The sequence below is a fragment of the Mobula birostris genome, chromosome 3 (genome assembly GCF_030028105.1).
Source record: "Mobula birostris isolate sMobBir1 chromosome 3, sMobBir1.hap1, whole genome shotgun sequence".
Lineage (NCBI taxonomy): Eukaryota > Metazoa > Chordata > Chondrichthyes > Myliobatiformes > Myliobatidae > Mobula > Mobula birostris.
Genome location: NC_092372.1, coordinates 40,988,010 through 41,006,504, shown reverse-complemented (window position 1 = coordinate 41,006,504; position 18,495 = coordinate 40,988,010). Strand labels below are relative to the sequence as shown.

Sequence of the window (18,495 nt, the reverse complement as noted above, 5' to 3'; positions counted from 1 at the left end):
TTATCGGTAATTACAGATTCTCTCTCTGTGCCTCCCTGATAATTATTACAAGAGGTGATTCTTGTAACAGTATGAATGGTTAGCCCTCAGCTCCCCTTTAACATCCACTATCTTGCTTTAAAACTATGCTCCCTGGTTGTAGAAATGCTTATCATGGGAAATAGATACTGACAATCTATCCTATCTAGTCTTTATTTTACCTACAGTGCCTATAAAAAGTATTCACCCCTCTTGGAAGTTTTCATGTTTTATTGTCTTACAACATTGAATCTAGTGAATTTAATTTGGATTTGTTGACAATGATCAACAGGAAAAGACTCTTTTGTGTCAAAGTGAAAACAGATCTCTATAAACTGATCTAAATTAATTACAAATATAAAACAGAAAATAATGATTGCATAAGCATTCATCCCATTTGATTCAGTATATAGTAGATGCAGCTTTGTCAGCAATTACAGCCTTGAGTCTGTGTGGATAGGCCTCGATCAGCTTTACACATCTGGACACTTGCAATTCTTCCCCATTCTTCTTTACAAAACTGCTCAAGCTCTGTCAGATTACATGGGGATCATGAGAAAACACTCCTTTTCAAGTCCAGCCACTAATTCTTAATTGAATTGAGATCTGAACTCTGACTTGGCCACTTCAAGACATTAACTTTGTTGTTTTTAAGCTGTTCCTGTGTAGCTTTGGCTTTGTGCTTGGGGTCGTTGTCTTGTTGGGAAACAAATCTTCTCCTAAGTCAGCTGTGTACATACATCTATTGATGCTTCTGGACACATCTTCAGTGATGTTCCTGGAACCATCGGGTGTTTCGGGTCTTTCAACATCATACAACCTCCTCCAGGTGACCCAGCCGTGTCTGATCAGACCCCAGCTTGTGTCCAGATGGCTAGCTACTTATGACTCCATGGCTCCCCTCTTCTAAGCCACAGCCATCTTGAGGCCCTCTCTGCCGCATTGGTGGTACTGCGGATGGCTCTCCTCTTCCTCTCTCCCTCGATGCCCAAAATGCTGAAGGCTCTAACTAGAGAACGGGCTATGAATCCAACCTCCACTGGGAGACACCTCGCTCTCCATCCAGCCTGCTGACAGTTGCTGACCAGTCCTGCGTACTTGGAGAGCTTCCTTTCAAAGGCCTCCTCCAAGCTATCTTCCCATGGGACTGTCAACTCCAGCAGCACCACTTGCTTAGTAGACTCAGACACTAGGACAAAGTCTGGTCGCAGGGTGGCTGCGATATGGTTGGGAACTTCAGCTGCCCTTCGAGGTCCACCAACAGCTGCCAGTCCCTTGCAGAGGTCAGAATGCCTGCAGATGTTCTTTTGGCAGGTATTGGCTGCTCCCCAGCTCTGACAAAGGCAATGGTCTGCTTGAAGGGTTGGGACTGCTTCGCCCACTCAACTCCTGCGCTGACAGCTTCAGCGATGGTCTTCAGGACCTGATCATGCCTCCACCTGTACCGTCCCTCACCAAGTGCCCTTGCACAGCCGCTGAGGGTGTGCTCCAGGGTTCCTCGCTTGGAGCACAGTGGGCACACAGATGACTCTGCCTTGCCCCATGTGTGCAGGTTTGATGGGCTTAGAAGCACATTGTACACTGCCTGGATGAGAAATTGGATGCAGTGTGGTTCGGCTTTCCAAAGATCAGCCCAGGTCACTTTCCTCTTAACCGCATTCTCTCATCTTGTCCAAGCTCCCTGTTGCTTCATTCTCACCACCTTGCAGGCTCTCATCTCCTCCACTACTGCTCTCACCTCTTCCTGAACTAGACGACGCCTTTCCTTCCCTCTGGTGTCCATTTGGGGAGTTGGAAAGGATCCTAGCCCAGTTCGGCCTCGTGTGACCACTCCCACCAGCCTCCTGTGATGCAGCCTCACCTCTGCCTCCTGAGCAGCTTCCTCTGCCCTCCACTTCCTGCCAGTACTTACTTGGATCCCTGCTCTAGCCACCTTCGGGTCACTTGACTCCCTATACTGTAGTACTTCTCTGGCTCTTGTTACCTTGGATTCTTCCTCCAAGGATTTGAAGGGCAGTTGCAGCTTGTTGTGGTGTCCATAGGGTGCGATGCTGCTCAGGCTCTTTGGCAGCCCCAGCCATCTCCTGAGGTGGTTGCTAACCCTTCTCTCTAAGGTTTCGACTGTCGAGATCGGAACTGCATAGACGAGGAGGGGCCACAAGATTCTGGGAAGAATGCCATGCTGATACACCAAGGCTTTAAACTTCCCAGGTAGGCCAGACTTGTCCACAGATTTCATCCAGCCATCCAACTCGGTGCAGGTTGCCTGAATGGATGTTGTGTCCCTTAAAGAGCTGTCACAGTTATCTTGCAGATTGCATCAGGTTTTCCTCCAGAATTTCCCTGTACTCTGCTGCTTTCATTTTACCCTCTAATATCACAAGCCTTCCAGGGCCTGGTGCTGTGAAGCATCCCCACATCATGATGCAGCTACCGCTATGCTTCATGGTAGGGATGTAGGGATGGTTTGTTTTTGATGTGCAGTGTTTGGCTTACGCCAAATATAGTGTTTAGTCTGATGGCCAAGAAGCTCAGTTTTGGTTTAATCAGACCATAGAACCTTCTTCCAGCTGACTTCAGAGTCTCCCACATGCCTTCTGGCAAACCCTAGCTGAGAAGTCATGTGAGGTTTTTACAACAGCAGCTTTCTCTTTACCACTCTCACATTAAGCTGTGACTGGTGAAGCACCCAGGCACCAGTTGTATGCCATCTCTACCATCTCAGCCACTAAAGCTCATTCTTCTAAACTCCAGTGAGTTCAAGCCCAGAGCCATCAAGCATTCCTCATTCGTTAACTATTTCATTCCTGGAATCATTCTCATGAACATCCTCTGGATGCTCTCCAATGCCAGCTCATACTTTTCTGGATAAGGGGCCCAAATTTGCTCACAATATCCCAAGTGTGGACTGACTGATGCCTAATAAAGTATTTGGAGGAAATACTTCCCTCACTGTTTGTTCTAAAATTGAATTTGTGCAACCTTTCACGCAGAACAAACAAAGCAAATTTTCAACTGCGAGTTTTTCATCTGTACTTCAAAATTTTTTTTCCTGATTAATCCCATATTTTGAGGCTAATGATGTCACCAATGCAATGTGATAAAGCGAGCGTGGAAATAATTTAACTTTCATTCTTAAGAATCCACAAGAGTGCTATAAACCCATGCTTATCTCCTTCAGTGCCAAGCATGTACAAATCAGATGTCAGCTCAGAGTAGTGTTATACAGCCAACAAAGAAAATTACTTCATGTCCCCGAGCTAGATATATTTTCTTGTAAATTAGATTTTTAAGATCATTTTCCTAAGAATTACATTGGCAGAACATCTGCTATAACAACATCTGGATTTTGTATATTCCTTAATGCCTATTCCCAGAGCAGAGTTTAAGCCTTGAACATTAGAGATGATGAGCTTTCTTCATATTAATTTTTGTAACATCCAGTTCTCGTCCTTTGATTATAAGTTGTTTCTTATGTGCTTATGAGCAAGAATTTATTAATCTTCAAGCCTAATGTGCACTGTTGTTTAAGCATGTGTTGAACTTTTGGAAGTTATTACAGGACACACACCCAAGGTCAGCTATGTTAAAGTATTCCAGTTACTGCACAAAGTGTAGTGCATATAAATGTAAGTGAACGTTCTAGTCTGACTATGAAACAAAATTATATGAGAACTTCTTTTTGTTGAAAGTGAGTCCGAAACCCAGCAAGTCTGTCTTGACTATCATGCACCCAGTACACTAAACTTACCCTGACCCATTTTATTCTACACGCACTCATCAAATCCCCGAGAATCCACCTCTCACTGAACAATAGGAACAATTCACCGTGGCCGATTAACCTACTAACTCACGTGTCTTTGTGCTGTGGGAGGAAACTGGAGTACCCAGGGGAAGCTCATCCATGCAGACAGTACTGGAGGTCAGGATTGAACCTTGGTTGTTGGAGCTGTGCCACTGATAGCTCTGTCTTTGTATTTTATTATGCAAGTAGCAACAGTAAAGAGCCAATAAAAACTATGTTGGTATTGAGTTTGGGATGCTGCTGGCTGAAGGAGTATGTGAAGTAAGTAGCATGGCTCAACAACTGAAACAATGTTTAACTAAACCTCGGGCAGAAGTTGTTGGCTATGAAGCATCTGTGGTTCAAGAATCTGTATTGAGAAATGGAGGAAAAGATCTGCAGAGCAAAGAAACAAGCTCATTCAGAGAATTAGACCAGGATGATGACTCAAGGGAGATAGTCTGTGTCTGGAACTAGCAAATGTCTGTCCATTATGAGCAGCCTGTGTCAGAGGCATCATTTAAGACATTAAAATATCTTGCATTAAAATAATTAAAGTATTTTGACTAGGCCATTATAAGAACCTACAATCAAGGTGAATACCAAGATAATACTGAATGAGTCTGGCAATGATAGAGAAGAATAGAATGAATGAGTTCAATGGAAAGAAATATCTACAAGCATCTTGCCTTTCCTTAGAGATGCTGCCTGAGCATCTTATGTTTGTTCCTTTCGATATTGTTTAATGTGGGGGAGATATGTTCAATAACATTTGGTAGATCTTTCTCAGCTTTTTCCTGAGATCCCCACCATCTCAGAAGCCAGCCTTCAACCTTCTTTGATTCATAGCACATGTTATCAAGATATCAACACTCATTACAGCGAAGGTTATTGCACATACCTGCTGTAGTGTTGAAGACCTGCACTGCAGAACTGACTGTGCCTTTTTCCAACCTTATTAATTGCCACGTATTCAGCCTACTCTCAGTCAGCAGCAGAGTGAAGCAAGGTGTTGCTGATACTGGTTCCAAATGGCAGTAGGCACCAAAAACCCTGAGCACTGATGACTAATGTGTATTTTCTGGGTGGCGTTCAGCTGCAGACCTGATCACAGCTTTGGTACAAAAATTATTGGAAATTTCAATTCCAGAGTTGGGATGAGAGTGACTCCACTTAACATGAAAGCAGCATTTTGTCAGGAATGGAAACAAGAAACTCTGGTCAGTTAATATCAGGGAAAATACCTAAATGGCTGAACTCATAATCTGCCAAAAGGAAAGTTATGGAGGTTGTAGTTCTGAGAGCCAAATCATCCCAAACTCAGGACACCATTTTAGCTGTTCCTCCTTGGTCCAAACATCTCCAACTGCTTTATCAATGGCCTTTATTCTCTTGTAAGGGTGGGAATTGGGAACGTTTGCTGATAAGTGCACAATGTCAAATTGAATTTGCAACTCCTTAGCAAATGAAGCAGGCCCTAGTTGCATGCAGTAAGTCCTAGTCAACATTCTAGAATGGGCTGATAAATCAAAGAAATATTCATCCAACTGAAGTTCTGTCAATGACCACCTCCAATCACCTATTCTTCATATTCAATGTCAATACCATTAGCATCTATGGTCACTTGAGTAGAAACTCTGCCGAATTGTATTTACAGGAATGGATCAGTGGCTGGGTATCTTGCCAACTGTGTCTCCTCTCCTGATTTCAAATCTCTACAAGGTACAAATCGGGTGTGTGAGGAAACACTTGCCATTTGCCTCAATGACCGTAGATCCAATAACACTGAAGAACATAAGATATATAACATGCAGCACAGGAACCGACCCTTTAGCCCACGAAGTCTGTGCACAATACAATGCCAAATTAAACTCAATCTTTTCTGTTTGCAAATGATCCATATCCTCCCCCCCACCCCTGCCACTGCCTGCATATCTATATGCCTTTCTAAAAGTCTCTTAAACATACCCACTGTACCTGCTTCCACCACTACACCATTCCAGGGACCCACTGTTCTGAGTGTAAAGAAAGTGCATTGCACATTTCCGGTAAATTTCACATTTCTCTTCTTAAAGGCTTGTGTGCTAGTATTTGACATTTCCAATTTGGGTAAAAGACTTTGGGTCTACCCTACCTATAGCTTTAAGCTTAACACCACCCCACATAAACTACTGTTTGATTTGTATTTCATCCACCTATTAACTTCCTCCTTCATAGGCACATTGTGGCAGCAGTTGCAAATACACTGTAATTACTCTCCTAGGCACTTCAGCTGTACTTCCCCAACCTTTTACCTCCAATACTAGTATCAAGGCACTGGATTGCATGAGAATACCATCATCTGCATGTCCCCCTTCAAATTACACATCATTCTGATTTGGATGTATATCACTTTCCTTAATTGTTGCTAGGCCCTAGTCCTGGAAGTCTCTGCCCAGTAGTAGTATGGGAATACCTTAACCATAATTAACACAGTTACTCGAGAAATCAGAACACTAGCACCTTCTTAGAGGCAGTTAGGGATCAGCATTTATTCCTGCTCTTGCCTGTAATCAGACCAACAGAAATTAATTAAAATAAAGTGCTTTATTGCCTTATTCAAGCATTAATTGAGTTGGAAGTTTTCAAAGAGAACTTCATTACCATGAGAAGGTAGTTCAAAACTGTTGAAAATCCAAGGAAGCATACTAGATTGGTCTGTCCTTACTAATCTCAGCCCGATGGTCTACAGCCAGTTTACAGCAAGTTGGATTTAAAAAATCATGACATTGAAGTTGAAAAAGTTGGAGATGATCCAGAAAAAGAAAATCAGAGGAGATAATTTTGTGACTTCAAACAGGACAGAAGGAAAAAGAAGAGGTTCTTGTGGGAGTGAGAATACAGAGAAACAAAGATGGACAGCCTTAAGAAAATAACGAACAGGAATTGTCAAAATGAGTTTTTGGCATCCAATAATGTACAAAATACAGTGTATAATTGTTACTATTATTGTTACCTCTGAGAGTTATTGGCATGTGTTAAGTCTTATTTGAACAGTTTAGTGTGTACAAGAAAAACTCTAAGAAAATAGTGGGCAAGAATACACATTCAGTGGCTATTTTACTAGGCATCCCCTGTACCTAATAAAGTGGCCACTGATGTATGTTTGTAGTCTTTTGCTGCTGTAGCCCATCCATTTCAAGGTTCGATGTGTTGTGCATTTGAAGATACCCTTCTGCACACCACTGTTGTAATGTGTGCTTACTTGAGTTACTGTCTCTTTCCTGTCAGCTTAAGGCAGTCTGGCCATTCTCCTCAAACATGAGAAAATCTGCAGATGCTGGAAATCCACGCAACACACACAAAATGCTGGAGGAACTCAGCAGGCAAGGCAGCATCTATGGAAAAGAGAACTCAGACATCCCGATGAAGGGTCCTGGCCCAAAACATCAACTGTTTACTCTTTGCCAGAGATGCTGCCTAGCCTGCTGAGTTCCTCCAGCATTTTGTGTGTGTTGCTTGACCATTTCTTCTTTCTCATTAACAAGACACTTTCATCCACTAAGCTGCTAACCACTGGATGTTTTCTGTTTTTCGTACCATTCTCTGTAAACTCTAGAGACTGTTGTTTGTGAAAATCCCAGGAGATATGCGATACTCAAACCACCCCATCTGGCATCAACAATCATTCCATGGTCAAAGTCACTTAGATTACATTTATTCTCCATTCTGATGTTTGATGTGAACAACAGCTGAAACTCTTGACCATGTCTGCATGCTTTTATGCATTGAGTTGCTGCCACATGATTGGCTGATTAGATATTTGCATTAACAAGCAGGTGTACAAATGTACCTAATAAAATGGCCACTGCATGTATATTGTAACATATTCACAACTATAAAGACAATTACCCTGGAGCCACAAATGCATAACAAATGTGGGAGTTTATATGAGGTCTATCTCGAGAGTTGATCCATTGGAAGCAGTGATGCCTGGATTAGACAGTTCAGCAGTATAGTTAGTAGTAAAAAGAAAGGAAACCAGAGTGAGTGAATTTATAGTTGGTTGGATTTACAAGCCTATGTTAATGTAAATATTTAACAGCAAAATTTCATGTATAAAGACAATTCATTTCAGGTTATAAATTCAAGAGATTCTGCAGATGCTAGAAATTCAGACTAACACACAAAAATGCTGGAGGAAGTCATCAGGTCTGGCAGTAACTATCGAAAGGAATAAAGAGTCGACACTTCAGTGCTTTGGGATATCATGATATAAAAATAAAAGTGGAACTAGATACTTATTTTCATAAAGGCATTTCCTGACCACAGAATATCCTTAAGCCTGTTATCTAATTTGAAGTGGTTTTTCAGGTAATAATTTAATGCTCAGTATGGGCATGATGCTACAAGGAGCCACATGATAGTCACTAGAACATTTATTTTAGTTGGCTGAGGGTTAAGTATTGATGTCTAGATGAAATTGTCTACTCTTCCCTGAATGGATACCATGTTCAAATTTTCTGCTAACTTAAAATGGGCTGGTACTGTTGTAATGTTAAGGTATTTAGAATACCAGATTTCTTGTTAAGTATTCTTTGATGTTCATCAGAAAGGCTAGGCATACAGCACCTTCTGAATCAGGTTGTGAGGCATTCCTTGGACATGGTTTTTGTGTATGGTTTTGAAGCTGAACTTTCTGACTAAGAAATGAGCATGCTGTTATTTTTAATCTAAATCCATCTGCACAAACAGATCATAAACCTCAGTAGATTCATTTGCTGCACCGAGTGTTCACCGAACATGAATCAATATTAATCTGTGGTCAAACAAAAGGAAAAACATTTGTAAAAGTGAGGGCCATTGTGGTTGCAGAAAGTGTTTTGAGCACCATTACTCTGAGCTGCGGAATGATAGAATGCTAACATTTGACCACAATTCTCCACATATGGGAAGAAGATTTTGCTATTATTGGTGTAATTATAAACACATGTATAAAGAATGCATTTATGATTTTGTTACCAATAACAAAAAAGACAAAATCTTCTCTTCTTATTTCAGCTCTTCAGTCAGAATGGTACACAGCTGGCTTCATTACAAGAAGGTAGGAAAATCATGAGTAATATCAATCCAATGTTAATGAAAAAGCAAAGGAAGGGATTGGCAGAATGACAGGACTGCACCGTTATCGAAAAGTCAATTTTGATTACATCAGTAGAATCAGGGTAACAAGCATGGTAGTTAATTGTTTTTTTCAAAGCCTTGATTGAAATAAAAGTCACTGGCTTTGCTCACATAGTCTATGAGATGACACTTTTTACCAATGATTAATCAGGAAATTACATGTTGGTCTCCATATCGTACTGCCCAAACTTGTATATCTAGACTGTTAGGACACAAGATCTATGGTCACCTCTGATTGATGGAGGCCTCTCAATTGGGAAATTATATAAGTTGAGGTGATAAGTTTATCATTATTGGATATCTATTGATAGACAAATTTTTTCTCCAATCTTGTATATAAAAATCTTTTGGAATAATTGTAAACATGAGGCATGTAGGAAACCCCAAATTTGTGGTGAAGGTTTCTTGTTAAGTGTAGAAGATACAATGCACCTACCTTAGTGAAAGAACAATATGTAGTAAATAAACAGCAAGGTTAGGCAACATATTTGGATAGAGCAGCACCCAATAATTAATGTCAATGATCTCCCAGATGATACCTGATCCATTCTCCATTTCCTGATTTTATTTCAGATATCCACTATCCACAGTATAATGCAAAGTTTAAAACAATGTATGCTGTCATAAAGTAGTCAAAGAACTAAATCGTATTAGTTCTCTTCTTCATAACAGCAGTCTTAATTTCTTTAACACGAGGAATTTCAGTGCCCTCAGATGCTCTGTATGTGGCATGGGTGCTCCTAATTTTATTTAAGTAAGTTGGTTCTGTAATTTTGGGTTGTATTATTGTCTGGCACACTTGGCTAAAGTTTCTATTCCGATACATTTCTAATGATAAAGTTCCTGATATGAACGTTAATAACTGCAGGAAGCTCGTGGTGCTAGAAGTCATTGGCTTGCCAGAGTAGCACACAGGAAAAAAACATGCTTAATCATTGGAAGAGAGGGATATTTGTTGTGTGAGAATGGTGCAAAGCATGAAAATGACACTTCAGATTAAAACTAGGTAATATTTTTCGCACAAATATCTGGATCTATGCACACTGATGAAAAGATAACTAAATAATTGAAAGAATCAAAGAGGATTTTTTCATGCAGAGCCCTTTATCCACATATGTGGAGATTATATACAGGATCCTGATCTTAATTGGTAAGAAAATGCACACATCAGAAAAAAACCAGACAGATACTACAGCAATTTTATGGTATTATCCATGTCAATTCTTCAGGGTAGTAACTCAATTTCAGAGGAACTGAATGTCAGGCTTGTGCAAAACAGACAGTCAATATGATCATGCCTGATTTGTTCTATCACCTCAAAGGAAGTTTGGCCTCAACGTGTTTACGTTATTATGCCTGCCAGAGGTTTATAACTTTAGTTTTGACTTAAAATTACTGAAAATTTGCACACATTATAAAAATAAGCACTACCAACCCTCATTCCTTCCCAACGAGAAATGGCTCGCAAGGGTCTCAAAGCACGCAATGTTCTCAGGGATCGCAGGGATTTGAAGGCCTGAATGCTGCTGCCCAGCATACTGAGCCACCCAATCTGCGAGGAAAAGAAAAAGCATTGAAAATATAGTTGACTACTTACATGGTCTCATATGATTACATAAAGTCAGCAAATTAAATCTAAATCAACTGTTATTTTGTAAATTAGTTGTCATTTTTAAAGTTTTGGAATTTCTTTGAGTGCAATTCGAATGTTTCGTGCAGAAAGTAAAAAGAACAGAGCAATGAAGTCCAATATCCACATCCAGCTCGGACAGAAGACCTGGCCAAGTACTGAAGACCTGTGCTGATTAACTGGCTGGAGTGTTCACCAATATCTTTAACCACTTGCTTCAGCAGTCTGAGGTACCCATCCACTTAAAGCAGGCTTCAGTTATACTGATGCCTAGGAAGAACATGGTAACCTGCCTCAATGACTAGCGCCCAATAACAGTTACATCCACAGTGATGAAGTGCTTCGAGAGGTTGGTGACTAAACTTATTGACTGCTACCTGAGAAGCGCCTGAGACCCACTCTAATTTTCTTACCACCATAACAGATCAACAGCAGATGCCATTTCATTGGGTCTTCACTCAACCCTGGAACATCTGGACAGGGAAGATGCATATGTACATCAGAGTGCTTTTCATTGATTTCAATAATACCATCTCCTCAAAACTAATCAATAAGCTTCATAATCTAGGCCTCACTACCTCCTTGTACAAATGGATTCTCAATTTCCTCATTTGCAGACCCCATTCTGTTAAGACTGGCAAAAACATTTCCTCCAGAATCGCCATCAGCAAAGGAGCACCACATGGCTGTGTGCTTAGCGCTACTCGCTTTATACTTATGACTGTGAGGCTAAGCACAGATACAAAGCCATATTTTAGCTTGTTGACTGACAACATTACTGTTGGCTGAATCAAAGGTACAGATTAGTCAGCATATAGGAGGGAGATAGAAGATCTAATTGAGTGGTGCCATCTCTCACTCTCACAACCTGTCACTCAGCGTCAGCAAGGTCAAGGAGCTGATCGTTGACTTCAGGAGGACGAAACCAAAGGTCTATGAGCCAGTCCTCGATGGGGGATTGGAGGAGGAGAGGGTCGGCAACTTCAAATTTCTCAGTGTTATAATTTCAGGGGATCCATCCTGGTTCCAGCACGTAATTTCGAAGAAAGAATGTCAATGCCTCTACTTTCTTAGAAGTTTGTGAAGATTCGGCATATCATCTAAAACTTTAACAAAATTCTATAAATGTGCAATTGACTAGTTGCATTACGGCCTGGTATGCTAACACCTATGTCCTTGAACAGAAGTAAAGGCTACGACCCAGTCCATCATCAGGTAAAACCATACCCACCACCGAGCACATTTACACAGAGCACTGTTGCAGGAAAGCAGCATCCATCATCAAGGACCCCCACTATCCAGGACATGTTCTCTTCTTGCTGTTGCCATCAAGAAGAAAGTATAGAAGCCTCAGAACCCACACTGCCAGGTTCAGGAACAGGTATTACCCCTCAACCATCAGACTCATGAACCAGAGGGAATAACTTCACTCAACTTCAATCACCCAATCACTGAACTGTTCTCACAACCCATGGGCTCACTTTCAAGGACTCTTCATCTCATGTTCTCGATATTTATTGCTTATTTATTTGTTTATATTATTATCATTATTGTTACATTTTTATTTTCCCTCAGCTCAAGCTGGTAAAACTTGAGGTACGGGCATAGCCAAGCACACTCATTCAAATTAGTGATCATTTCCTAATTTTTCTGGGTTGTGCTCTCATTTAAGTTTGGTGGTGTGTACTTCTTATCCAAATTGCATATGCTCATGTGGATTCCATAATCCTGCTTTTGTTGATGAAGATATATCCTTTTGTCCAGATATTATTAATCTTGAAGTGTTTGAGTGTACATAGTGTTTTCTAAAATTTGTCATTTCTGTTCTTATTTTTCTTTGTAAATTTTCCAGATTGGTTTTGGACCAAATTATTATGCCAAAAGAATGTGTTAATCTGGGTAGAGTGAAAATGTCTATTGCCTTTGTTATATTTTTACTATTGAGTTCTGTTTGGCAGAGCTTCTTAAGCCTTGAAGTCTATTCTGCCGAAACTTTTCCCCTATGATCTATTTACTCTGCTTTTTAATATCCCAGACGCTTATATATTTCATATTAATTCATTGTTTATATTGTACCCTGCTGCTCTGTTTTATATTCTACTAAATCTATTGCACCTTTCTTTACGTTTACTGTTCTGCATTTATCTAGTCCACGGTTCATGTTTATAACTTTTAATGATAGTTCTATTGTTTGAAATAATTGCTCGAGCTTTACTAATGAAGGAGCATATAATTTCAAATGGTCCATGTATAGAATGTGTGTCAAGGTATAATTTGTTTGGTTGTCTCTTATTTGATACTCTATTTTCATCCAATTCAGTAAATTAAAGAGTGAGCTTAAAGCTAGACAAAACCATCCTGGGCTTAAAGAGTCACCTTGTAAAATTCCTTGCAACACACACAAAATGCTGGAGGAACTCAGCAGGCCAGGCAGCATCTATGGAAAAAAACACCAACTGTATTTTTTTCCCTAGATGCTGCCTGGCCCGCTGAGCTCCTCCAGCATTTTGTGTGTGTTGCTCGGATTTCCAGCATCTGCGAATTTGGGTTGTCTGTAAAATGCCTTGTTTTATTTTGATAATGGTGGTTGTTCTTTTTTGGTTGTTAATAGATAAGGTTATTATAGTACTCCAAACTTCAACGGATGTTGCACTCTTTACCACACTATCCACTTGTGTTGCCACTTTCAGGGAGCTATAGACTTGTACCCCAAATCTCTCCATACATCAGTGCTTCTAAGGGTTCTACCATTTACTACATACTTTCCTCCTACATTTGGCCTCCCCAAGTGTATCACCTCACAGTTGTCCAGATTAAATTTCACTTGCCATTTTTTTGCTTCTATTTTCAACTGATCTATTTCCCACTGTATCATTTGAAAACTTGCCTCACTGACCACAGCTCTCCTAATTTTTGTGTTATTTATACAGTATATGTCACAAACAGCAGAGGTCCTTGCTGATCCTTGCGTAACAGCACTGGACACAGACCTCCTGTCAAAGTGACACCACTCCACCGCTAGCTATCCTCTGTGTTCTATAGGCAAACCAAATTTGAATCTAATATGCCATGTTTCCATTGATCCCATGTGTCTTAATCTTCTGGATTAGTTTATCATAAAGAACCTTGTCAAATGCTTTATTAAGGTCCATGTAGACAAATTCTACCGCCCTATGCTTATGAATTATCTTCTTCATCTCCTCAGAAAACTCAATAAAGTTTGTAAGACATGACCTCCTCCACATGAAGATAAGCTGACACTCCCTAATAACTCCACACTTCTCCAGATGTGTGTAAATCCTATCCTAAGAATATTCTCCAATAACTTATCTACCACTGATGTAAGCCCCCCTCTTGTCTATTATTTCCCAGTTTGTCTTCAGTGCCCTAATTAAGTATGCTTCTTTTTTATACATCATAGAACTCTGAGTAACTAGAGGTGGTACTGTCAACAGTATTATAATTCAGGAGTACTCTTAATTACTTCTATGTTCTATCTGTGGACTTATGGATTTTTATGATTCTAGATCTTTTTTTAAAATTTTTCAGTCAGAAAACATCCAAAATATCAGTAACTGTGTAGGTTTGAGCAAATGACAAAAAGAGAAGAGAGATCAACTATGGTCCTTTCACTTGATAGATGACTGTTGTTTCTCTCCACAGGGCACTAGAGTATTGTGTGTGGGAAGGAATTAAAGGAAGAGAAAATAGTTTATCTCCAAAAGATTTCAGATCTCTAATGTTATTTAGATATTTTTGTGTTGACATGTTGTATCTTGTAATTGAATGGACGTGCTCCTCACAGTGAAATCTTATTCTGACAATAGCATAACCAAATGTAGCATAATCACAAGAAGTAACTTGCAACATTGAAAATAATAGATTGACAGATAAGTATTGAACCAATCTCAGTTTTTCAGACACCACACCAATAATACAATGAATAAGTAAATGTTCTTTTTATCCACTATTGGGTTAAGATAATAAAGATCCTTTTAAAATCACAGGTGACTACTCATCGTATATGTGCCTAGTAGTGTCCCGGTATGAGCCTAGATATCCTGACTGAATTTGAATATGTTCTCATCTAATCCTGACATATGTGCATTTTTCCAGAAGTCCTAAGAACCCAGTATGTTTGGGAAGTTCTGCTAAGTTACCCTCCTCTCTTTAAGTAAAAAATGCTGAAGGACTTGGTTCCAATCATATCACCACCAAAAGATTTTATGCTTTTGGGGACACTATGTAATAAACTTAAACAAATTGTATGATATATAAGATAGAATGTTTTTGGTGGAAATTAGGACAGATTGAACTGATGCAATTTTGCACGCTGACATGAAGTGCATGGACTTGGACTTCACTGCTGTGATTCCAGCACAATAAATATTTGATGTTATTTGGTCTGGTGAAGAGAGGAGAGTGGTGCAAATCAGAGATAACAGTCCTCTTTAGGGACAGAGATGAAATCAGTGAACATTATTTAGTTTCTAGGTGATAGGAGATCCCTTTAATCTGGAAGTAATACATATATATTGTTTTAAAAAGGCAAAGCTACAGTTGTCACAATACTGTATAACTATTATAGCTAAATTAAGTGACAAAAGCATTTTATAAAAGTATGTTTCCCATCAAAATAATTTGTCTGGTGTTTACAATTCTGTTTACTTTGAATAAGACATCTGTATGTAATGAGATAATTCACTGCTGTAGCTACACGACTAACCCACAGATGTGTATCAGGTGTTTATAAGAAGATGTTTCTCCAGGCAGTTTCCATACATCTTACATTTGTTAAGAAACACACATTGTCCTTTGAACACTAATATCATCTGAATAAACAACCATGCTACATATTGAAAAATGGTGTGCAGATGTTCACTAATTATTACAAGCCTGAGAACCGAATCAAAATCCTATTCTTTACTAACAACTTGTAAAGTAATCAAAGCAAGACTAACACATGAAAAATTACTCCAGAAGGGGCATTAACACTAAAACCAATAGACAAAACTTACCACCACAAGAAAGAAATCCAGTAATGTCCAGACATTTGTAAAATAGTCTGTTAAGCCAAGTCCCAGTACCTTAACAATCATTTCAAAATTGAAAAAGAAGGTGTAAAAGTAATCCAGATACTTCAGTGCCAGTTGGACCTTTTCATCTTTTTGCAAATATTTGTCATCTAATGTCTACAAGGATAAAGAAGATATTCTTAAACATATTAAATCTACCAATAGAATACAAATTTAGTTAGGACCTTTGAATTCAAAAGTCAAATGAATTCCAGAAATCTGAAATAAAAGTGGAAAATACTGGTAATACCCAGCACATTTGGCAGCATCTATCGAATAAGAAGCATTGTTGATATTTAAAAGATAGCAGATTTTCTCAAATCTTAACAGGCAGGAAGTGTGATAGCACAGGGTGAAATGCAGGGTTCTGCTCCAGTTAGTGCTGGCTCTTGAACACCACTCTGCACCAGTGGGCTCCACCTGGAGTTAAACAGGGCAACACAGACTTCCTAAGACTTCTCAGACCAGGATATCTGTCTGCTGAATCCAAGCCAGATTAGTTCTGGTGCAAATTATCATGGTCCAACTGAAAATTATTGGGAAGAAATGGCTGCTGTGAGAATGTGGTTGACTTTTTAAATCTAATTTAATTCAGTTGGTTTAAAATGTTTTGATATATTATCTTAAGCATATTTTAATAGTTCTAATCTTTAAAATGCTTTTTAAAAATAGTTCCTGACTGCTTTTGAATATTTGAAAATGTTAAAAATATGTAAATAACAGCTTTGACTGCTGGTGAATTGGGGATGCAACCTATCTGGCGGTCAATGACATCAATATCAGGCTTATTATCATCGGCATGTGTCGGGAAATTTGTTTCTAAAGGTGGAGACACTTTGTATTCATGCTTAGAGACTCTCTGCATTCTGCTGGGCCTGGCTAAACAACTGAGAGCCAGCCTCCTAGAGAAGATTATGCTGATGAGCACACTGGAGGAAACACCATGAGCAGGTGGACCAGTGACTTCAGGTGACTCACCAGCCAATAGAATCTGTGGTCCAATGTTACAGTAACCAACGTGATCAGAAATGTATCACACTACAAAAGTGACAATTACATCCATAATTGACAGCAAATGCATATGTTCTGATCTTGATGGTCATAGCCCACTGCATTCCAATACAAGAGTCCCACTGGGAAAATCTGCTTGCTAAACCTGTGTCAGATTAAACCTATTGTAAAAACAGCACGTCCAGTTATTTCACTGGAGATGAACAGCTGTGCGATGGAGGGGGCAAGCAGATTTGTTTTGAACTTATTGAATTAGTTTTAATGTAAATTGTTTAAAATGATTCAGATGTACTTTTTTGTTTTTAATGATTTATAATTGTCTGATATACATTTTATTAGCTGACATACTAACATATTTCACACTGAGCAGAAGTAGAATGTTGCATGTTTGAAGTGTGAGAAACCCATTGTCCTGCTGAGACCTTCAGTGCTTGCCCAATACTAGCTGATTGTAGGTGATAGCATGCCTGCTGTCTCATAAATGAGTACCACACAATTTTCCAGACCATTGATGCTGTACTGGAGCATATAAATTTCACCCCATTATCTTTGAGATGTACTGTATACCATGAAAGTCTGTATGCTGCAGAAAACTACTGCTTCTGATCATTATTTTTCCTGCTACAGAGACAGTCTTAGGTTCAGTTTGGATCACATGGGCTTACATGTCTGGTTGGTGTGCAATATGGGACTTATCCATGAGGAATATGTCATGTATTGTCCTCAGCAATCCTTGTTATCTTCAGAAAATACTTAAATATCAGTCACAAACAACCTTCCCTTAACATGCTGATTATTCAGATTTTTCTTTCAATATTTACTAACCACTGATGTTCAGTTGACTGCCCTATATCTTCATGTAGTATGGCTTTCTCCCTTTTTAATTAACAGTTACACATAAGTAGATTTTAGGTTTTTGAGCACAATGTCAATAGCTAAAGAGGACTGGTAAATTACAAAGGGTGATTGATAAGTTTGTGGCCTAAGGTAGAAGGAGTCAATTTTAGAAAAACTACCACATTTAATTTTCCTACATTTACACACTCAGTTCAGCGGTCGTGGAGCATACGGATCACTTCTTTGTAGAAGTCGGTGTCTTGGACCTCCAGAAGTGGTGCACAGCAGGGGTGATTGATAAGTTCGTGGCCTAAGGTAGGAGGTGATGAGGCGAAATTTCAAATTTTCTGCATTTTCACTCAAAGAGTTGAACTGCACATGCATGTAACGAGAGTTGTATAACTCATCTCCTTCTACCTTAGGCCACGAACTTATCAATCATCCCTGCTGTGGACCACTTCTACAAAGAAGGGATCCGTATGCTCCACGACCGCTGGACTAAGTGTTTACATGTAGGGGGGGCCTATGTTGAAAAATAAATGTGCTTGGTTTTCTAAAATTGACTCCTTCTACTTAGGCCACAAACTTATGAATCACCCCTCATCTATTATGAGTCTGTTATTCCCCCCTTACTTTGCCTAAGACCTTGAGATAATTATTAATCTTACCTGATATTTTATCCACTTAAAAATTTTTGAATATGTCCATTCTCTCTCAGTGCTTATTGTGCACACAACTAAGTTGGCTGATAATACAAAGTAGGATGGCAGTGTGAGTTGTGAGGAGAATGCAGAGAAGTTCCAAGGGGTATATGGGCAGGTTAAGTAAACGGGCAAGGAGATGCAGAATACAGTGTTTCCTACTTTGACAAAAAAAGTTAATACAGAATATTTTTTAAATTAATGAGAAATAGAAAAATATTGGTGTTCAGACTGACTAGAGTATACTTATACACTAAACACTGGATTGTTAATGTT

At 39.4% G+C, this 18,495-nt stretch overlaps 1 protein-coding gene across 1 annotated transcript in view; it reads right to left on the bottom strand.

Annotated features, from left to right (window-relative positions):
• LOC140195657 (sodium channel protein type 4 subunit alpha-like) overlaps window positions 1–18,495 on the bottom strand; it is a 148,760-nt gene that overhangs the window by 56,266 nt on the left and 73,999 nt on the right. Inside the window, exons 14-15 of the mRNA XM_072254375.1 lie at window positions 15,605–15,787; window positions 10,401–10,517 (exon numbers count right to left, since the gene is read on the bottom strand). Of these exons, the coding sequence (XP_072110476.1) occupies window positions 10,401–10,517; window positions 15,605–15,787 (300 nt within the window). The remainder of the gene's footprint in view (window positions 1–10,400; window positions 10,518–15,604; window positions 15,788–18,495) is intronic.